Below are 17,556 nucleotides of genomic sequence, written 5' to 3' on the forward strand. Positions count from 1 at the left end.
TTCAGTAGCTATTCATGACCTTAAGGATGGCAGCCAGCTAGGTAAGAGCGGCAACAAAAAGTCGAAAGCATCCAGAGAGCCTCATACTAAGAGAGCCACCCCACCAGCCCCGAATGCCAGCCTTGGGGCCTCTACCCGAGCAGAAAGCAAACCTCCATATTAAGCCACGGCTTGGGATCTTATACCAGCAACACAAGATGATGAACAGGTTCCAAGCCCTCACCACGTCTCCAAAGACATCCATGCAACACCATTCACATTCGACTGCTGAGAAGGAAAGAGTAACCTGAGCAAGAACATCCCAGTGACTCTGGAGTAATGTCTCTGGTGTCTCTGTACCAGCTCGAGCGCAGACGCCATTCCCAGGTTTGGAACTCTTGCTCCCGGGGGAGGGGTGGTGAGGATGGCGGAGTGCGGAATCACAAATACCGGAACACAAGACGATGCTTTAAGCAAAGCTTTGCCTTCAGGGAACCCCTAAGCCGGGACTGGGGTGTCTCTGTGGGCAGCACCGCTGGTACTGCCACTCAGCAGTAGAGATGCGGCAGAAATAGCGGGAAAGGTTCTGGGCGAGAAGACACACTTGCACCCATGAGGACCAGGCAGCGTGCACCTCCAGAGGCATGCTCAGACACTGCATTTCTCGCAAAAACCTTTCATTTAATTCCATTTCATCTCAGTGCAGCCTTCACAGGTTTGTCACCTTAAAAGGCATTATTCAAGCACATAAAGGATATCATATATACTTTAGTAGCTCTTAGCAAAATATCTTTGTAAGTGCAGTAGTATTATGTAGGGAAAAATATGCTTGAATTTTGTGAAGACCATTGTTCTATTTTTTAGAAAGAGATTTTTAAATGGTACAGAATGACCAGGAAAAAAATTACTCAAAGAAGAGACTGAAAACTATATAGTGGCCCAAAATACTTATACACAATTTAAGTACCAAAACACGTAATACACATAAAGTTTATGGTATGTGACGCAGTTTTGATTTCTTTGCTATAGAACCATGAGAATTAATCTGCTTAAGTCACATGTTTCGTCTAAAAATGTGCACCTAGCTTTCAGGCGGCCAGTGCTGGCCCCACAGGGGCTTTGAGGGACAGAGCGCTGCCAGAGAGAAAATCAGCCTTTGTCACCCAAAGCAGGACTCACCTTCTGTCATTTCTGAACAGATCAAAGTGGCCCATTTTCTCAAGTTTGCTCTTTTTCTTGGAGTACAGTACTTGGGGCCTTGAATGGTCACGGAAGTGACATTTTACAAACATTAACATTTTATGAACATGTGAATCAATATGCTCAAGTACCTGAATGAGTTAAGAAAAAAATGGAAGTACTAACTAAAGTAAAAGAAAGTGACTAAAGTTTAAAAGGTTACCATATAAAAGGTATGTCTGTTCCTAACATTTAAGAAGAAACTTACTTAACGTCTAATCACAACTGCACATAAGATTTGTGGCCTGAATTCCTGTACGTAACCCTAAAAACACCACCGACCCGCACAGGGACATGCCCCTTCTTATTGCTGGAACTTGGATGGCCGCGTTTCCCACGGAACCAGGTCACAGTTAAGTCTCTGGTGGGAACTTACTTCACTTGCACAAAGTAAGCATGTTGCTCCAAGCTAAGGAAACAGTACTTGGAGATAATTGCTTAAAGGTGCAAAAACCACCACCCAAAGACCAACTAAGGCCTATGATATGTCGATTAGGTCAAAATGTGGTGTTGCAGATCTAAAAGTGCTAGGAAATGTTCTTCCAGAGACAGAACCCAAATAAGCGAAATACACAAAATACATAAAGGCATGGTTAAAAATGACTAGACTTAGCTTGTCATAAAGAAACTGTGCATCTTCAAAACTTGCATGTGCACTCACTCGAACCAACGCCCGTTTTGGTTTTTCACAGGGCTTGGCTCGCTCTGCCCTGCAAGAGGACACACCTCCACGCTAAGACTGGAAATTGTGTCACAGCTACCACTATGCTTTCCAACTCTTATGTAATTATTTAAAAAAAAAAAAAGGTTTTAGCAAAGCAGGAAAGAGTGATAAAGACGTCAGCACGTGAGTACCCAGCTTATTTTGTAGCTACGAGGGACACTCCTCAGCCAAACAAGTGAACACTTCATCTTTGAGGAAGGAGGTTAAACCTGTCCTAGCAGGGCTGCACCAAGAAGCTCCTACCAACAACACAAGCCACAGAGTCCCGTTTCCATATTCCCCCACGCCTCAGCGAGGCCCCCGGGAGGGGAGAGGCAGCATCCTTGCCTTCAGAGCTTTGGGCTCCCCTCTGAGGTGGTTCTTTCCCTAGGCAAAGGTCTTAGAAATCACCTTGTAGTGATCTAGACTATGTCTTTCAGGTACTGGGTTCCTTATGCAAAACCAGGTCAATCTAATTCTGTTTGATTCTGACACCCCTGAGATTATCAGAAAGGAAAAACCAAAACAAGACCAAAACCAGAAACTGCTGGTTAGTTAAGTCAGGTGTATGCAGAGAACAGCTGTGTTCTGCAGATTCCACTTGGGCTTAACCTTTTTTGCTCCTGTATTTCAAGCCCTTGCAAAGCTTCAGGTTGAGTCTTGGGGGAAGGAGAGAGACTGTTGCGTGACCTGTGGGCTCTGATGCTGTGCCAAACGATGGCTCCAGCACCTGCACACCTACTTAAAGCTGCAACACTTAATGAGGCTTTGTAACAACCGCTTCATAGACGTTACTCTGTAGACGAGCCTCCACACACCACAGATACATTATTTTAGTGCATTCACTACGCAGATGACTCACTTTACTGTTTGTTTTTCTCCCATGCTAATAACACAGATCATGCCATCACCCACTTATCCAGTGTCTTAGAAAAGGAGCTTGGCCAGCTTTGCAGCCAGCAAGTCAGTTGCTTCCACAAGGCCCTGCTGGAGTGTGCAACAAGTCAGCACATTTGTTAAATCAAGGAAAAACTGATACAGAAACTAAACCCTGGAGTCACAGTGGATGGTGTGGGCCAAAGCCCACGTGGAACTTGGCCCCTCTCCTCCAAGAACTGCCACCCGCAGGGGCCTGGACTCATGCACACACAGTCTTACCTAACAGTTCAGATCCTGGGTGTTCAGGTCTACAGGTTGGCATGGGCATGCTGAGATTACATCATCTGCATGAACTTAGTTTGTTGAAAAAGTAGCTGATGAGTTTGCTTACTTAAAATGTTAAAAAATAACCACTCTGCATGCTGTTTCTACAACTATAGCTTATCCCAGACGTCCATATTGCTTCACTGTCCTGTGGTCAACTGCATCAGGCACCATGACCCCTAACCTGGCAAGCTGAAGCAAGCGAACGTTTACGAGGCACAGGTACGCTCCTGTTGCTAAAACACAAACAGGAACAACATGGGGCAGGTCTAATTAAAACACAGAAAAGCAGGTGTTTGGGTCTTGGAAAAAAGTGGTGGGAAGGTTTCCCACTGCAAACTTGTATCATCAGAGCCTGGAAACTACAGGCACTGTTTAAAGAGAAAAACTGGGGGATGGAGGGAGGAGAGGAGAGAAAACAGAAGAGTAAGCCTTGACTGTAAAATTCCTACTTGTAAGTGACCCTGCATCCTCAGCAGGGGCACGGTGACCTTTCTGTGGGAGGGGTGTCCCATCTCCTGACTCTGTCAGAGGACCAAGCAGCACAGACACCCCCCCGACCCCGAGCAAATAAACCCTCTTGAGCACCCAGACCCTAAGTTTCTAAACACCACACAGTAGCACAAGGAACCACAACTTCTTGGTGAGGCTGTTGATTCCAGGAATGAAGCAGGGAAAGGGCGAGATGAGTCTGGCAGCATCTTGTTATGCTAGAAAGTAATGCTCACACAATGGTAAGATATATATTAAGAAAAAACGCACAAAAAGGGGCTCCTGCTAGCCAAACGTAGATCATTTAGGCATCAATACAGGATTATAACCTGTTGAATATAAAAAGATTTTTGTAAATCCATACTGAAACAGAATGAATGAGTGAATGAGTGAATAAACAAATAAATAAGAAAAGAAAGCTCTTCCTTATGGTAGAAAAGGTCACCTAGTAAACCGTTTTACTTAATGATCAGACATTATGGAAATTAATGATCAGACGGCCATGGTTGTGGCAAATGACATGGGCAGCACTCGCCAGTGGATGCTAAGGCCACAGGGAGAAGTCTGAGGAGGAACAGGTGCTGTTCTATCAGTATATCCCTTCGCAGTGTGCTCATCACAGACAACCTTTCTGATGGTGATTTTCCACTGCAGAAACCAACCTTATCAAGAGGTCAAGGTGAGTATCACCAGTGACAGGATGGGTCTGCTTCCCAGGACCCTGCTGTGACACCCAGGTCCACCCGTAAGGAAAACTGAAGGGGGAGGGAGATGGGGGGTCATCCCACATACAGAACGAAAGGCCTATGTTCTCTAAGACTGTCAGAGACACGAGGCAGAACAAGACTCAAGAAAGTTACACGGGGCAGGAGACGTGCCCACCACTGTCATGCAGCTGCTGGGCGCCATCCAGGGCCGGGAAAGAGAAGGGCAGAGCCACAGTCGGAAGAGTGGGAAGTATGAATGGGTCTGCAGGCAGGATGGCCGTGGGGCATCGGCGATGGCATGCTGGCTGGAGAGACAGGGAAGGAGGGAGAGAGCGAAGCAAACGTGAAGTCTTAAGTGGGCAAATCTGGGTTAAGGGAGTGTGGGAGTGCTTCTGTTCTAATGCTTCTGTAGCCTGAAACCATTTCAAAATTTAAATAGTTTAAAAGGAAAATAAAAATTCATTCTGTTCTACTGAAAGTCTTTCCCATTCATCTAGTTCAAATTACTGCCTCCTGGAGTATATAGCCCAAGGACTCAAAATTGCAGCTGAAGACCCCAGCCTGGGAAGCTGTCTACCTGCCATGGAATTATGAGGACCAATTTAAAATCTAATGAGTCTGCGCCATAGGTACACATAAGTTTCCATGTCGAGATGCCCCATTTCCATGGACTGCAGCTGTAACAGTGAGAAAAGTCTGCACTTTGCTAGAAGTACTCAGGGCAATGGGCAGACTGAACCGGCCAGCTGGACCAGAGCTGGTCAGGTCTCACCGACTCTGGGCAAGCCACGCAGGCAACGGCAGTAGCCCAGCCGCCTTGTGAGCTCCTCAAACCCTCAGTGGTCTGCAACCTGCAAATGCAACCAGAGAGCAGATCCTGGGGCTGCTCCTCGTTAGGCAGGTGAGCGAAGGCCTCCTTACACCGTGGGTAACAGGGTCATTCACTTTCTGAATCACAGGCTGGAATCAGACAATGCAGAGACACGGTATACTTGGGAACTTAACGCTTTTGGAATTCAAAATCTTCATGAATCTGTGCAATACAAAATCACAGTTCTGTCCAAATTTCATAATCACTATAAAAAAGGCTAGCTATCACTTATGTAGTTCACATTAAACTAGATAATCAAACTAGTTAATAAACACTGGATGCAAACTTCAGAAGCAAAGTATAGAGGTGGCTATTTTTTAATTCCACGGACAATGTAAAATAGTGCTAAAAAAGAAAAAGGGATCTTGTCAGGCAAAAAGGTGGCCAGAGAAACAAGCACGTAGATAACAACTCCCATGGGAAGGAGGTCTGAGCGCATTCCAAAGCATCAGACATCTTCAGCTCCCCCTCGGGCACTCAGAGGTCAGGTGAGGACAGCAGCTTGGGGAAGCAGGACGCGCCAGACTGAAAAGCGAATGGCCAGTCTCCTCCCCGTAACTCTCACAGTGGCTGTGGTTCACATCAAGCAAGATTTGGATTTAAAGGTTTACGAAACATCTACTCTGTGCCCAGCCTTCTGCCAGTGGGTGAGAAACATTTTCTCGCTAACCTCGTAAGCCTCCCACTGACCTTTCCCACTGGCACCCACAGTCTTACAGAGGCTCATTATTCAAGGAGAACGGAGAAAGCCCTGGGAAAAACAAGCACGCACGGAATTCCTACGCACTCCCACTCACCTCCAGGAATTAACCCACGTCGTGAAGGCAGGCTGGCCTGAAGGGCCAGATAACCAAGATGTGACCGAGAGTGGCACGCCTCGACCTTTCTGCGGTTGTCATCATCACTGGGCCTAGCACGTGATAGGACACCACGGCAGCTGACAGCACGAAGCTGGCCTGCCTGGGCTCACATTCCGGCTCCACCTCCTAGAGCTCTTTGACTTGCACAGGTCATCTCATCGCTGAGCCTCAGTTTCCCCCTTTGTAACAGTGGGGTTAATAATACCACAAGCCCCAGAGTTGGGAGCATTAAATAAGTGATTATATAAAGTTCCTACAGCAAAGCCTGGCATGGAAGAAGGTGGCAGAAAATAGAGTAATTATATTAAATAACTCACCCTAAAACAATAAAGAAAACACCAACACTGAGATTTCTAAAACAGCACGTAGCATTACGCACGTGAAAGAAAACAACGGGCGCTCTGCAATCCAGAACATGAAGCTCCATCAGGTTTGCCTCTTTTCTGGAAAGTTCCATTCAGGAGGGTTAAATGGAGTTTGGCTAGACTAAATAGCATGCAAATGTGTATTTCCTAAATGCACGTAGACAAGAAGACTGGGAACTCACTTACGTTAGCAGATGGAGGTCCAGGCCCTCTAAAGGAAATCCACCCACGTGGCAGGGCCATGAGACCTTTGCTCACGGCCCACCGTCCTCTTTTGCTCCCTAGCTTTTACCCCCTACTCAAGTCCAAAAGTTACAATAAAATGGTAGTTTCCACTAAAAAAATCCAAAGTGCCTTTCTAGGCTAGCCAAAATTTCCATTTTTTCCCCAGCTTTTGTGCTATGACACAAAAATACTGTTGCTTTGCAGCTGAAGTTGAACGGACCACTCACCTCAGAGTAAGCCAGGGTGATGTGCTCGTATATCCCCTGGTGGTGATGGATGGCGTCTTCCAGATCCTGCAGCTCCGACGGGAGATCCACCTCCCCGCAGGCTTTGCACCACGAGTCCACGTTGCTCATGTACTTGAAAGGTTAAAAAAAAAAAAGATTGTGTCTATCAATGGCGATGCATAGTGAAAAGTGTCTATTTTTTAACATGGTTTTGAAATGAGGGTAGTTGAGACTTTCTACAAAGATAGCATGGTTGAATCTCTCTCTCAAGTGGCTTTCTGGTGAGTTCTCAAACTGGATTCCTGGACTCCACCCCTGAGTTTAGGTCCTGGCAGCACTGGGGCTGGGCCCGGAAATCTGAATTGGAAATAGTGACCCCAGGTGACTCTGTGGCCCACATGTAGGAACACTCCTGGAGCAGCTCTGCCCTGCATTATCTGTTTTGGGTTTCCCGGTTAGTTTCCCACTCCACGTCTGAACTCACATTTCTCACTGTCCTGCCCTGCTGGCCTTGGAGGACCCTCCCAGCCTCAGCCAGACAACAAGGTGCAACCCTGGGAGCTGGAGTCCAGCCTTCCTGCTTTCCTCTTACATTAAATTGCTAATGTTTAAAAAAAAAATATATATATATATATCCAATTCTCCCAACACTATTTCTTGAATAGACTGTCTTTATCCACCTTCTTACACCACATACAAGAATAAACTCAAAATGGACTAAGGACTTAAATGTAAGACTCACAACTGTAAAGGTCCTAGAAGAAAAACCAGGCAACAAAATCTCTGACATTTCTCTTAGCAATATCTTTTCTGATATATCTCCTTGGGCAAGAAAAACAAAAGAAAAGAGTAAATGGGACTATACCAAACTAAAAAGTTTTTCTACCACCAAGGAAACCGTCAACAGCAGCAGCAAAAGACAACTTACTGAGTGGGACAAAATATTAGCCAATGGTACATCCAATAAGGGGTCATTACCCAAAATTTATAAAGAACTCAAACAAGAACAACAAAAAAAATCCTATTAAAAAATGGGCAGAGAACCTAAATAGACATTTCTCCAAAGAGGACGCAGAGATGGCCAAACAGACATGTGAAAAGATGTTCAGTGTCACTAATCATCAGAGAAATGCAAATTAAAACCACAATGAGGTACCACCTCATACCGGTCAGAATGGCCATCATCAATAAATCAACAAACAACAAGTGCTGGTCAGGATGTGGAGAAGGGAACCCTATTGCACTATTGGTGGGAATGCAGACTGGTGCAGCCACTATGGATACAGTATGGGGTTTCCTCAAAGAATTAAAAATGGAACTGCCTTATGGACCTAGCCACTCCACTTCTGGGTATATATCCAAAGAAACCCAAAATACTAATTTGGAACAATATGCATACCCCTATGTTCATTGCTGTGTTACTTACAGTAGCCAAGATATGAAAGCAACTCAAGTAGATAAAATAGAAGAGTAGATAAAAAAGCTGTGGTACATACAGGGTGGGTCAACAGTGGGTTAACACTGTTGTTCATATGGAAAATAATATAAAAATTAATAAATGATGCAGGAATAAACTGTGTAATAAACTGTGTTTCATGTCCTCACAACTGTAAACCTACCTTTTCACCCACTCTGTATGTACAAGGGAATATTACTTGGCCACAAAAAAAAAAAAGAAATCTTACCATTTGTGACAGTATGGATAAGCCAAGAGGATATAAGGCTATTATACTATGTGAAATAAGCCTGTCTGACAAATGCCCTGAGATTGCCCATATTTGTGGATCTAAAGAACAAAAGAAATGAACAAACAAAACAGAAACAGACTCACAGACACTATGAAACAGAATGATGGCTGCCAGAGGGAAGGGGAGTCAGGGAACTGGGTGAAAAACGTGAAGGGACTGAGAAGCACACGTTGGCAGTTGCAAAGAGTCACGGGAAAGCGAAGTGCAGCATGGGAACGTAGCCCACGGCATTGTCGTAACTGCAGAGGGGGCCAGGCGGGCAGCCGAGACACCGGGGGGAACACTTTGTATGGGTGCGACTGTCTAACGGCTACACTAACCACCTGGAACTAATGCAAAATAATATTAAATGTAAACTGTAATTTAAAAAAATTTTTTAAATGCTAATGGTAAAATATCTGAAATCATCTCCCTAACATTAGGAAGAACAAGCCCATTTTTTCTACCTTCTTAAAAGCAAATGCACACAGGAGTAAGAGAAAACCGAGAAGCTCCCAAACTCCTCAGCTGTGGCCCCTGAATCTAAGGGCAGGCAAGGAGGCACCACATGGCTCATGTCTGCCCTACTTTGCACGTGAACAAGTAGCGTGCCCGCCGCAGGCTGCAGAGCCAGGCTGCTGACTGCCATTCCCATATCTCCTCAGTTTTCTCCACTGCCACCCCCACATCCCCAGGATTCGTCAATAGCTGAGAAACCACTGCCAAATTTCCTAAGGAGTTCCTATCAGCATTCATCACGTTAAGTGTCAAAGAGAAGCAGCAGAAGGCCCAATTAAGGATGCTAATTCAATTAAGCCAAATAGACAGGGACACATTTCCCTGGGTTTCACCTCTTCTACTCCAGTTCTTCACTGTCTTTCTGCCTACCTGGGAATACAGAGGGTGGCCCTTGAAAACAGGGTAACTGATCAGTCGCACAGGGAATGCGCTAGGATTCTCTTAAAATACATGTATGAGAATGCTCTCCTACGTACTTATGACATTTTCAGAACCTTAAAATAGACAAGTCATCTAAATAATAACTTTATTAAAATCCTTTTGCTGTGATGTATTGGCTCAGAAAAATATCTGCATGCAAATCTTCGGGCTTGAAACCAGTGCTGCGGCGTGAAGTGTCACCTGACAGCACGTGGCTTCTGGTGGCTGCACACGTGACCACACCGGCACTTGCACAGGGGAGCGTCCTCATCGCCCTCCCGCACGGCGCCGGCCCAGCATCCTCGAGGCAGCGAAGTAGTCATAAAGCTCCTTTACACTTCTCTCCCTCCGCATACATGCAGGGATGACTAATCAGGCATATTTTTAAGTATTTCTGGGGTGGGTGTTCTATAAATGTCAATTGGGTCAGGCTGAATGCTTCTAACTATTCTTGATCTTAACTTCACTCTCTCCTCCTTGATTACTGCATTTAACACCACTTATCAAGCTATTATAAACCTTTTTCAATTGGGAATTGACTGAGGTTAACCATCATCATCAATAAATCATCAGGTCAAGTCGGTAATTCATTGCTCCTACACACTGGTCACTTCAAAGAGCCCAAAAAAGAGTTACAACGTATTCTTAAGATGCTAAAAGCCTTCTGATAAAACAAGGTAAGGACATGTTTTTGTTACATACTACTTCACAAGAAGCAGAAGTGTAAGACTAATATGTATCAAAGTGACTAATTAGTATCAAAATGACTAGTAAAATATATTCAACTCCAATTTTTGAAGCAACTAATAAAGAGAAACACTCAAGAAGTTTATATACGCCTATAAGAAAAGTAGTTTACTTATAATTTTTTAACGTATCCTGAGAGTATTTGATTATATGTACCTGAATAAATGTAGCCACATTCTAAATACATCAGGAAGGATGGCGTGTCACGTAGACACCTTGTGGAAGGACTCTGCGCATCTAAACTCACGGGGTTAAAATATCCCAATGACAGAGAAGAACCTGGCCATGGTTTGGCAGGGACTTTAGAGTAAGCACACTTTTTGCCTTAAGAGATGGTGACCCTGGATCCCAGCGGGCAAGCCCCAGCCCTGGATGCTTTCGGAAAGGCTGACGACCCAAAGGGCCTGAGCCTAGGTGCCACGGGCGCAGCAGTCCCACTGAGGGCCAAGAAGGAGGGTACTCATAGGTGTTCCACAGAGAAAAAGTATGCTGGGGCCACATCTGGTGGCAAAATGCAGCAGCTACCTATAGAATAGAACCTTTTAGCAACTTGAAAAATGATGATGTGCATGATGCATATGTGGGGGCTAGTATGTTGTTTAAAAACCTCTCCTGACTGCTCGGCTACATTCCACCCCACCCCTATACACACCTGTTACCACCTTGGAAACAACAGTTTGGGATGCAACACCAGGGAACCGGTCCAGCACAGGGCCTGACACTTCATGAGGGACAACAGGAGATGGTACTCGGACTCCGGCAAGGTCAGAGAAGCCAGTTAAGTGTCTGAAGCTTTAAATGCTGAGGAGATCAAGTATGTGAATACCCAGCATCTGGCTAGACTGAGGGTGAAGTCAAGGGAGTGCAAGGGAATTAAATGCTTCTCCCTGAATTCAAATCAGGAGCCGGCTTCAGGACTGGGGATTCTAATGGATTCTGATGCTCAGCACAACAGTGACCTTTTTAAGGTATGCTGAGTGGAAGATAAAGGGAGTCTGGGTCGGCTGGCTGCAAAACTGAAGCACCACATTTTACCATGTATAATCCACATGTACTCGGGATTATTATACCCATTTATTATACCCATGGTATGTAAGGGTTATACCCATGTATAATGCACATCCTTATTTTTCCCTCAAAAATTTGGGTGAAGAAGTATGCATTATACACGGCAGAAAGCAGATGAGGGAAGAGTAATTAATATATAAGATTTAAAGAAGGAGCTTGGATGATTAGTTAGCAGACTGATTTTCATAAGCATTTATTCCACTAATCTCCCTCTGCTGAGTGAGAGGGAAGGCTTCCAATTTGGAAGCAGCTTGGCCCTCTGGCCCATTTTCCTCCCACCACCCAGAGCTAGGGTCCTCACAGCTAGTGAATTTCACCCCCACCCACCTCTCACACCCACTGCCACGTGATGGAGTGGCAGCTGAGCACAGGTGGCTTAGGAGACAAAGGGACAGAAGCTCCCTAAGATGTGAAGTTTTAAAATACTTATGTAGGACTTCCAGCCAAGATGGAGGCCTAGGTAGATACACTTTGCCTCCTTGCACAACCAAAATAAGCACAACAAATTTAAAAACAAGAAACAACCAGAACTGCCATAAAATTAAACTGTATACAAGTCTGACAACCAAGGAGTTAGAAATAATGAAGGAGAACTTCCCCAATCTGGCAAAGGAAATAGACTTCCAGGAAGTCCAGGAAGCTCAGAGAGTCCCAAAGAAGTTGCACCCAAGGAAGCACGTACCAAGGGACATCATAATTCCATTAGCCAAGATTAAAGATAAGGAGAGAATCTTAAAAGCAGCAAGAGAAAAGGAGACAGTTACCTACAAAGGCATTCCCGTAAGACTGTCAGCTGATTTCTCAAAATAAACCTTATAGGCAAGAAGGGGTGGAAAATAGTATTCAAAGTCATGAAAGGCAAGGACCTGTATCCAAGATGACTATCCAGCAAAGCTATCATTTAGAATGGAACAGCAGATAAAGTGCTTCTCAGATAAGGTCAAGTTAAAGGAGTTCATCATCACCAAGCCCTTATTATATGAAATGTCAAAGGGACTTATCTAAGAAAAAGAATAAGATAATAAGACCAAAATATGAGCAGTAAAATGACAACACACTCTCAACTTCAACAACTGAATCTAAAAACAAAAATAAAAACAAAAACAAATTAAGAAAATTAGAACAAGAACAGAATAACAGAAATGGAGATCACATGGAGGGTTATCAGTGGGGGGGGGGGAGAATGGGGAAGAAGGTACAGGGAATAAGCAGCATAATTGGTAGGTACAAAAGAGACAGGGGGAGGTTAAGAATCGTATAGAAAATGGAGAAGCTAAATGCACTAAGGGGAGTGGGGTGGGAAGAGGGGTGCAGGACGGAGAGGAATAAAGGAGAGAAAAAAATGCGACAACTATAATAGCACAATCAATAAAATACACTTAAAAATAAAATACTTACATAAAAGAATTTTCTCCTCTTTGAAAAAAATTAGGACTGAATTTTATATATATATATATATATATATATATATATATATATATATAAAATATATATGATGTCAAACTTTAGAGTGCTTTTCTAACTTACCTCCAATTTCCTCATTTTCTGTTTTTATTTCTAGGAAATACTACCCTAAGTTTTAATTCATCATACCTACTCCCTGAGTCGTAACCAGCACACTCCCTTCTCCTGGTGCCCCAAAGGGAGACAGGCCTCCACCTCTGCCCAGGGAAGTCACAGGAAGGCTGGGCCCTGACGGCTCCAGCAGATAGGCTGGAAAGACAGGTTCAATTTGAACCAGAACGGGCCAAATTGAGATCATTCTGAGTACCTTACACCTGAGTGGTAAGTTTTTCACGAATACATTTTTATTATATACACATATATATATTTATTTACCCCAATTCCTTTCAATTCGATGAGAACTTTGTTTTACTACAAGCCAAGAACTAGGCCTATGCTTTCAATAAAGTAAAACAACATTAGGATGGAAACAATTAGATGTGTATTATTTGCCTTAGAAATTCCACAGGGAATACCGAAGCAGTATTATTTTCCTCTGAATTTCAACCCAGATTTACGATAAAATTAGCCAGACAATAACTGTCATATTTACAGTAAATGTTACTTCTGAAGTTTTTATGGAAAGTCAAACTGTATAAGATTATTAATATAAGTGCCTGTTTCTGAAACAGTCAGGGACTAAAAGATTGTCATAGACCTAGTGGAAGTCCAAGCTTTGAGACCACGGGCAAATCACTCCCCACACAGAACACAAGGACAATGCCAGCGGCCCCGTTTACACCACTGGTCTGATTTAAAGAAGAAATGAGATATTGGGTTAAAAAGCTGCAAATTTTAAAGGACTATGCAAGTACTGGTTGTTACTTTATTTTTGGCTATGATCAAATCAGAGGCCCTTAGAGCCCTAGATAAAGGACGGAGGTCGGGTCTACGGTTCACTGCGAAGGTAAACCTCCGTCAGCATCAGCGCACACAGCGCCAGTGCACACAGTGCACACAGCGCCCCCTGCAGCGACGGAAATGCGCTCTGTGCTCCCGGCACGCAGCAGCCCCAGGCCCCTGAGCGTCTGAAACATGGACTGTGACTAAGGAAGTGAACTTTCATGTAATTCCACTTTTACATTATTTTAACAGCGTATTTTATTGAACTTGAAGGAACTGCTAGAGCTACAGGTGGTGACTGGCTACCATTATAGAACAGTGTAGCTCTAGTGGAGATCCTATTTTTTAATAGTAAAAATGAAAGATTTTAAGGTGTAGTAAAATTAATTCTCTTTATTTCTTTATTTTTAATCCTCGCCTGAGGATATGTTTGTTGATTTTAGAGGAAGAAGAAGGCGGGGAGAGAGAGAACCACCGCTGTGAGAGAGAAACATCGACTGACTGCCTCCCGTACGGGCCCAACAAGGGGTCGGCCCGACAACCTTTTAGTGTGTGGGATGACGCTCCAACCAACTGAACCACCGGCCGGGGCAAGTCACTTTATTTCTTTATGTTATAAAAATGTAATTCTAATATTTGCTATGAGAACTTCTTAATACAAAGGGACTGTCTGGTGGCCGTCCCACAGGACCAAAAAAGTGAAGGCTGGGGCACCCTACGCCGTCTGCTGGTAAAACGGCTCACACAGAGGTCCTGTCTCCACAGCGACACTCCGATATCCTGACTCTGCACAACCTCCACTGGAGAGGAGGCCTTGGGAGAGAAAGAATGGCCCAGACATCTTCGGAAAGCAAACACCTATGCAAGGTCATTCTCATCTAGTTTCAACCTCAAGATTCATGTGTATGAAACCACAGCGAATGCCAACACCAGAACATCCAGAGACAGAGCAGCGAGGCTGGGGGCTCAGCGCTCACATGTCCCTCGCCGGGGCTGCAGTTCATCAGACTGTTAACCACTGGGACACAGAGTTCAGTCCTATGTCCCCTCTATATCACAAGATTTGAACTCTTAATGAGAATTCTGGACGGTGTTCGAAGAAGTGACTATGATGGACACCTAACTTATGATGTCCAAATGTCTGGTCCTTTCCCCAGAGAGGTTGGGAAAACAGCTTAAGCGTAACTGGAAGGTGAAGCATTTAAAAAGAAGGAACAGCCCTGACTACTGTGGCTCAGTGGGCTGGGTGCTGTCCTGTGAACCAGAAAAGTTGCCAGTTCGATCACCAATCAGGGCACATGCCTAGATTTCAGGTTCAGTCCCTGGTTGGGAGGCATGTGAGGCAACTAATCGATATTTCTACCACACATTGATGTTTCTCTTCTGCTCTTTCTCACTCCCTTCCCCTCTCTCTAAAATATAATAAACTAAATCTAAAAAAAAAGAAGGAACAAACTTGATCTAGTCCCGTGACTGCTTTCTTGGGTAGAGGAAAAACTAGGTTAGTAAATGTGACCGTCTTCCACACATCAGAATTTCAAGGATCTTACTCTGTTTTATTCAGTGAAGGGGAAGATACACAATGCATTTTTACTTGAGGGTAAACCACTGGGTCTCAGAGTTCAGTCCTATGTCCCCCTCACAAGATTTGAGGGTATTTTTACTTGAGGGTAAGGAAACACTTTCTGAAGACATCCTAATGTGCTGTGGGCATGTCTCAGGTGCCCGGGCAGGCCTCACTGCCTCGGTCAAGGTCCATCGAAGATGCTGGGCCCCTCTCTCACCAGGCCACTCTGTCCCTAAGCGCGGATATGGCCTCTGGTACCACAAGCACTGGTATTGTTTATGCAGGACACCAAGATACTCTGTTCAACAGTATAGTCATCTAGTTTAGTCTCCTTCAAATCCATAACCTTCAGCCACTTGTTTTATCCAAATAAAAATAGCCCAGACTTCCTCAACTTTGCTGCAAGTATGGAATTTTTAACAATAAAACACGGCAGAGAAAAGTGCCCTATGGCACTCACATTTCTAGATTATTTTCAGGCAGGTCAGAGCAGCAATTAATCTTCTGGGTTCATTTACAATGCCAAATCCTGCGATGTTTATGAAAGAGATTTCCCTATGAGTTAGTATGTATTAGAGATCACTACTTCCTGCCTTTCACCTCAGTGGCTGGTGGTGCTTCAAATTTATTCATATCATCTTGACACACCTTATGGGGACCCACTAACAGTTCACACCCCCACTCCAGTTCCAGGGGGCGGCGGTGCCCCGTGTTGGTTACCACGCCAGCTGGCACGTGGGTGGGCAGCATGCAGCTCACCTGCCCACTCACAGGAATGCCCGGGGAGCTGTGCACCACTACGCTGCACAATGACAGGGACCACAGCAGGTCACAGAGTCCTGTGGGCAGTACCATTTTATCTCAAAGGGGGTTCCTGTTACTTTAAAAGAGCTGTTTTTGTGTGGGAGCTTTTATTTATCCTTTATCATAAAACTAGTTAATGCATATGGTTAGGAAGCAGAAAAATCTTACGACTGAAACTTGAAAGTCCCTTTTCACAGTGTAGCTTTTATATGAGGCAATTAAGGTTTTTTCTCTTCGTAGTCCACTCAGTTTCCTCTCTTGCTTCACACTTTAAAGGTTTCTAGAGTTGAGATCACTACTAATTAGTGTCTTGTGCAACATCTAGCTGCCTTGCCAGAAGCGCAGGCAAGCTGGGGCCTCTGTCGTGCCCTCACTGACTCCACTCCTCAACAGAGACCGTTTCTAGATGAAAGAGATAATATTTCCTTCTTAGAAGCACCAGTGCAAATCCCTATGAAAATAGTTCTCTGCAGGATAGCTGAATCAGTATTTTTCCTTTAAAATATGGCAACCATTTGCCTCTTCCCCATACATCTTTCCAGTAGCTAAAAGTTCCTGTGCTCTTTGTCAACAACCTAAAAGAATTCCAGCACAGCTTCCACGCTGGCGTCTGTCACAAGCACATCACTTTCCTTTTGCTACTTTCAGTGCATGTGTACTTAAGCCGGTTTGTTGGAGGAAGGGACTATGGTGGAGGTGTGGGGAGTGTCCCTGGCACACACCACACAGCACCTCTTTAATCAGCTCTTCTGACCAGCACACCAGCCAGTGAGGCCACTGTGTCAGCATCACACACGTCATTCAGTAATTGTGGCAGATGCCGAAATCTGCCTGCCCCTCGGCCACTCTCCCAACCAGCCCTTGCTGAGCGAGCCTGCCTGCTGCTGTGGGGCCTAACAAGCTGGAACTACCCCTTCCGCTCTCCTTTGCACCAAGGTGCAGGTGCACCCCACTGCTGGACTATGGGAAAGCCCTGGGGTGGCAGGAGCCTCTGACAACAATGTTTCTCCAACTAAAGTGAGAGGCAAAGACACTTGGTGCCAGCTCTGCATTTGCTGGACACCACGGCTGAGGGGCTGGTGCCAGGAGCTATGGCAGATGTCCTGTGACGATGGCGGAAGGTCGAACTGACCAAGAAGAGCAGACCCCAGCCCTGGCATCGTCGTCCAGCTAGAACTCCCTATCCTTTTTCACTTCTTGTTTCAAGAGGAGAACAAAGCCCTGATATTTAAACCTGATAGTCAGGCGTTCTGTTACTTGCTGCCAAAGCATCCTAACTAGAATCCTGCAGTGATACTAACGAAGAGGATGGGGAGAAAGAGAAGGAAGAGGGAGAAGAGGGATACAGAACAGCAGCCACCACTGATTAGTACTCACCGTATGCAATGCACTGTGCAGGGCACCTCATATGAATTATCTCACTTATATCATAAAACACTCCTCTCAAGCAGAGACTTTTACTCCTACATCACAATGAGAAAACTAAG

The 17,556-nt window shown here is 44.7% G+C and overlaps 1 protein-coding gene across 6 annotated transcripts in view; it reads right to left on the reverse strand.

The window, feature by feature from the left end:
- Positions 1-17,556, reverse strand: part of TRIO (trio Rho guanine nucleotide exchange factor) — a 326,106-nt gene that overhangs the window by 172,831 nt on the left and 135,719 nt on the right. For all 6 annotated transcript variants that reach the window (XM_036020253.1, XM_028515627.2, XM_036020255.1 and 3 more), the window contains exon 8: positions 6,872-7,003. In XM_036020253.1, coding sequence (XP_035876146.1) covers positions 6,872-7,003 — 132 coding nt within the window. The remainder of the gene's footprint in view (positions 1-6,871; positions 7,004-17,556) is intronic.

The sequence above is a fragment of the Phyllostomus discolor genome, chromosome 3 (genome assembly GCF_004126475.2).
Source record: "Phyllostomus discolor isolate MPI-MPIP mPhyDis1 chromosome 3, mPhyDis1.pri.v3, whole genome shotgun sequence".
NCBI lineage: Eukaryota > Metazoa > Chordata > Mammalia > Chiroptera > Phyllostomidae > Phyllostomus > Phyllostomus discolor.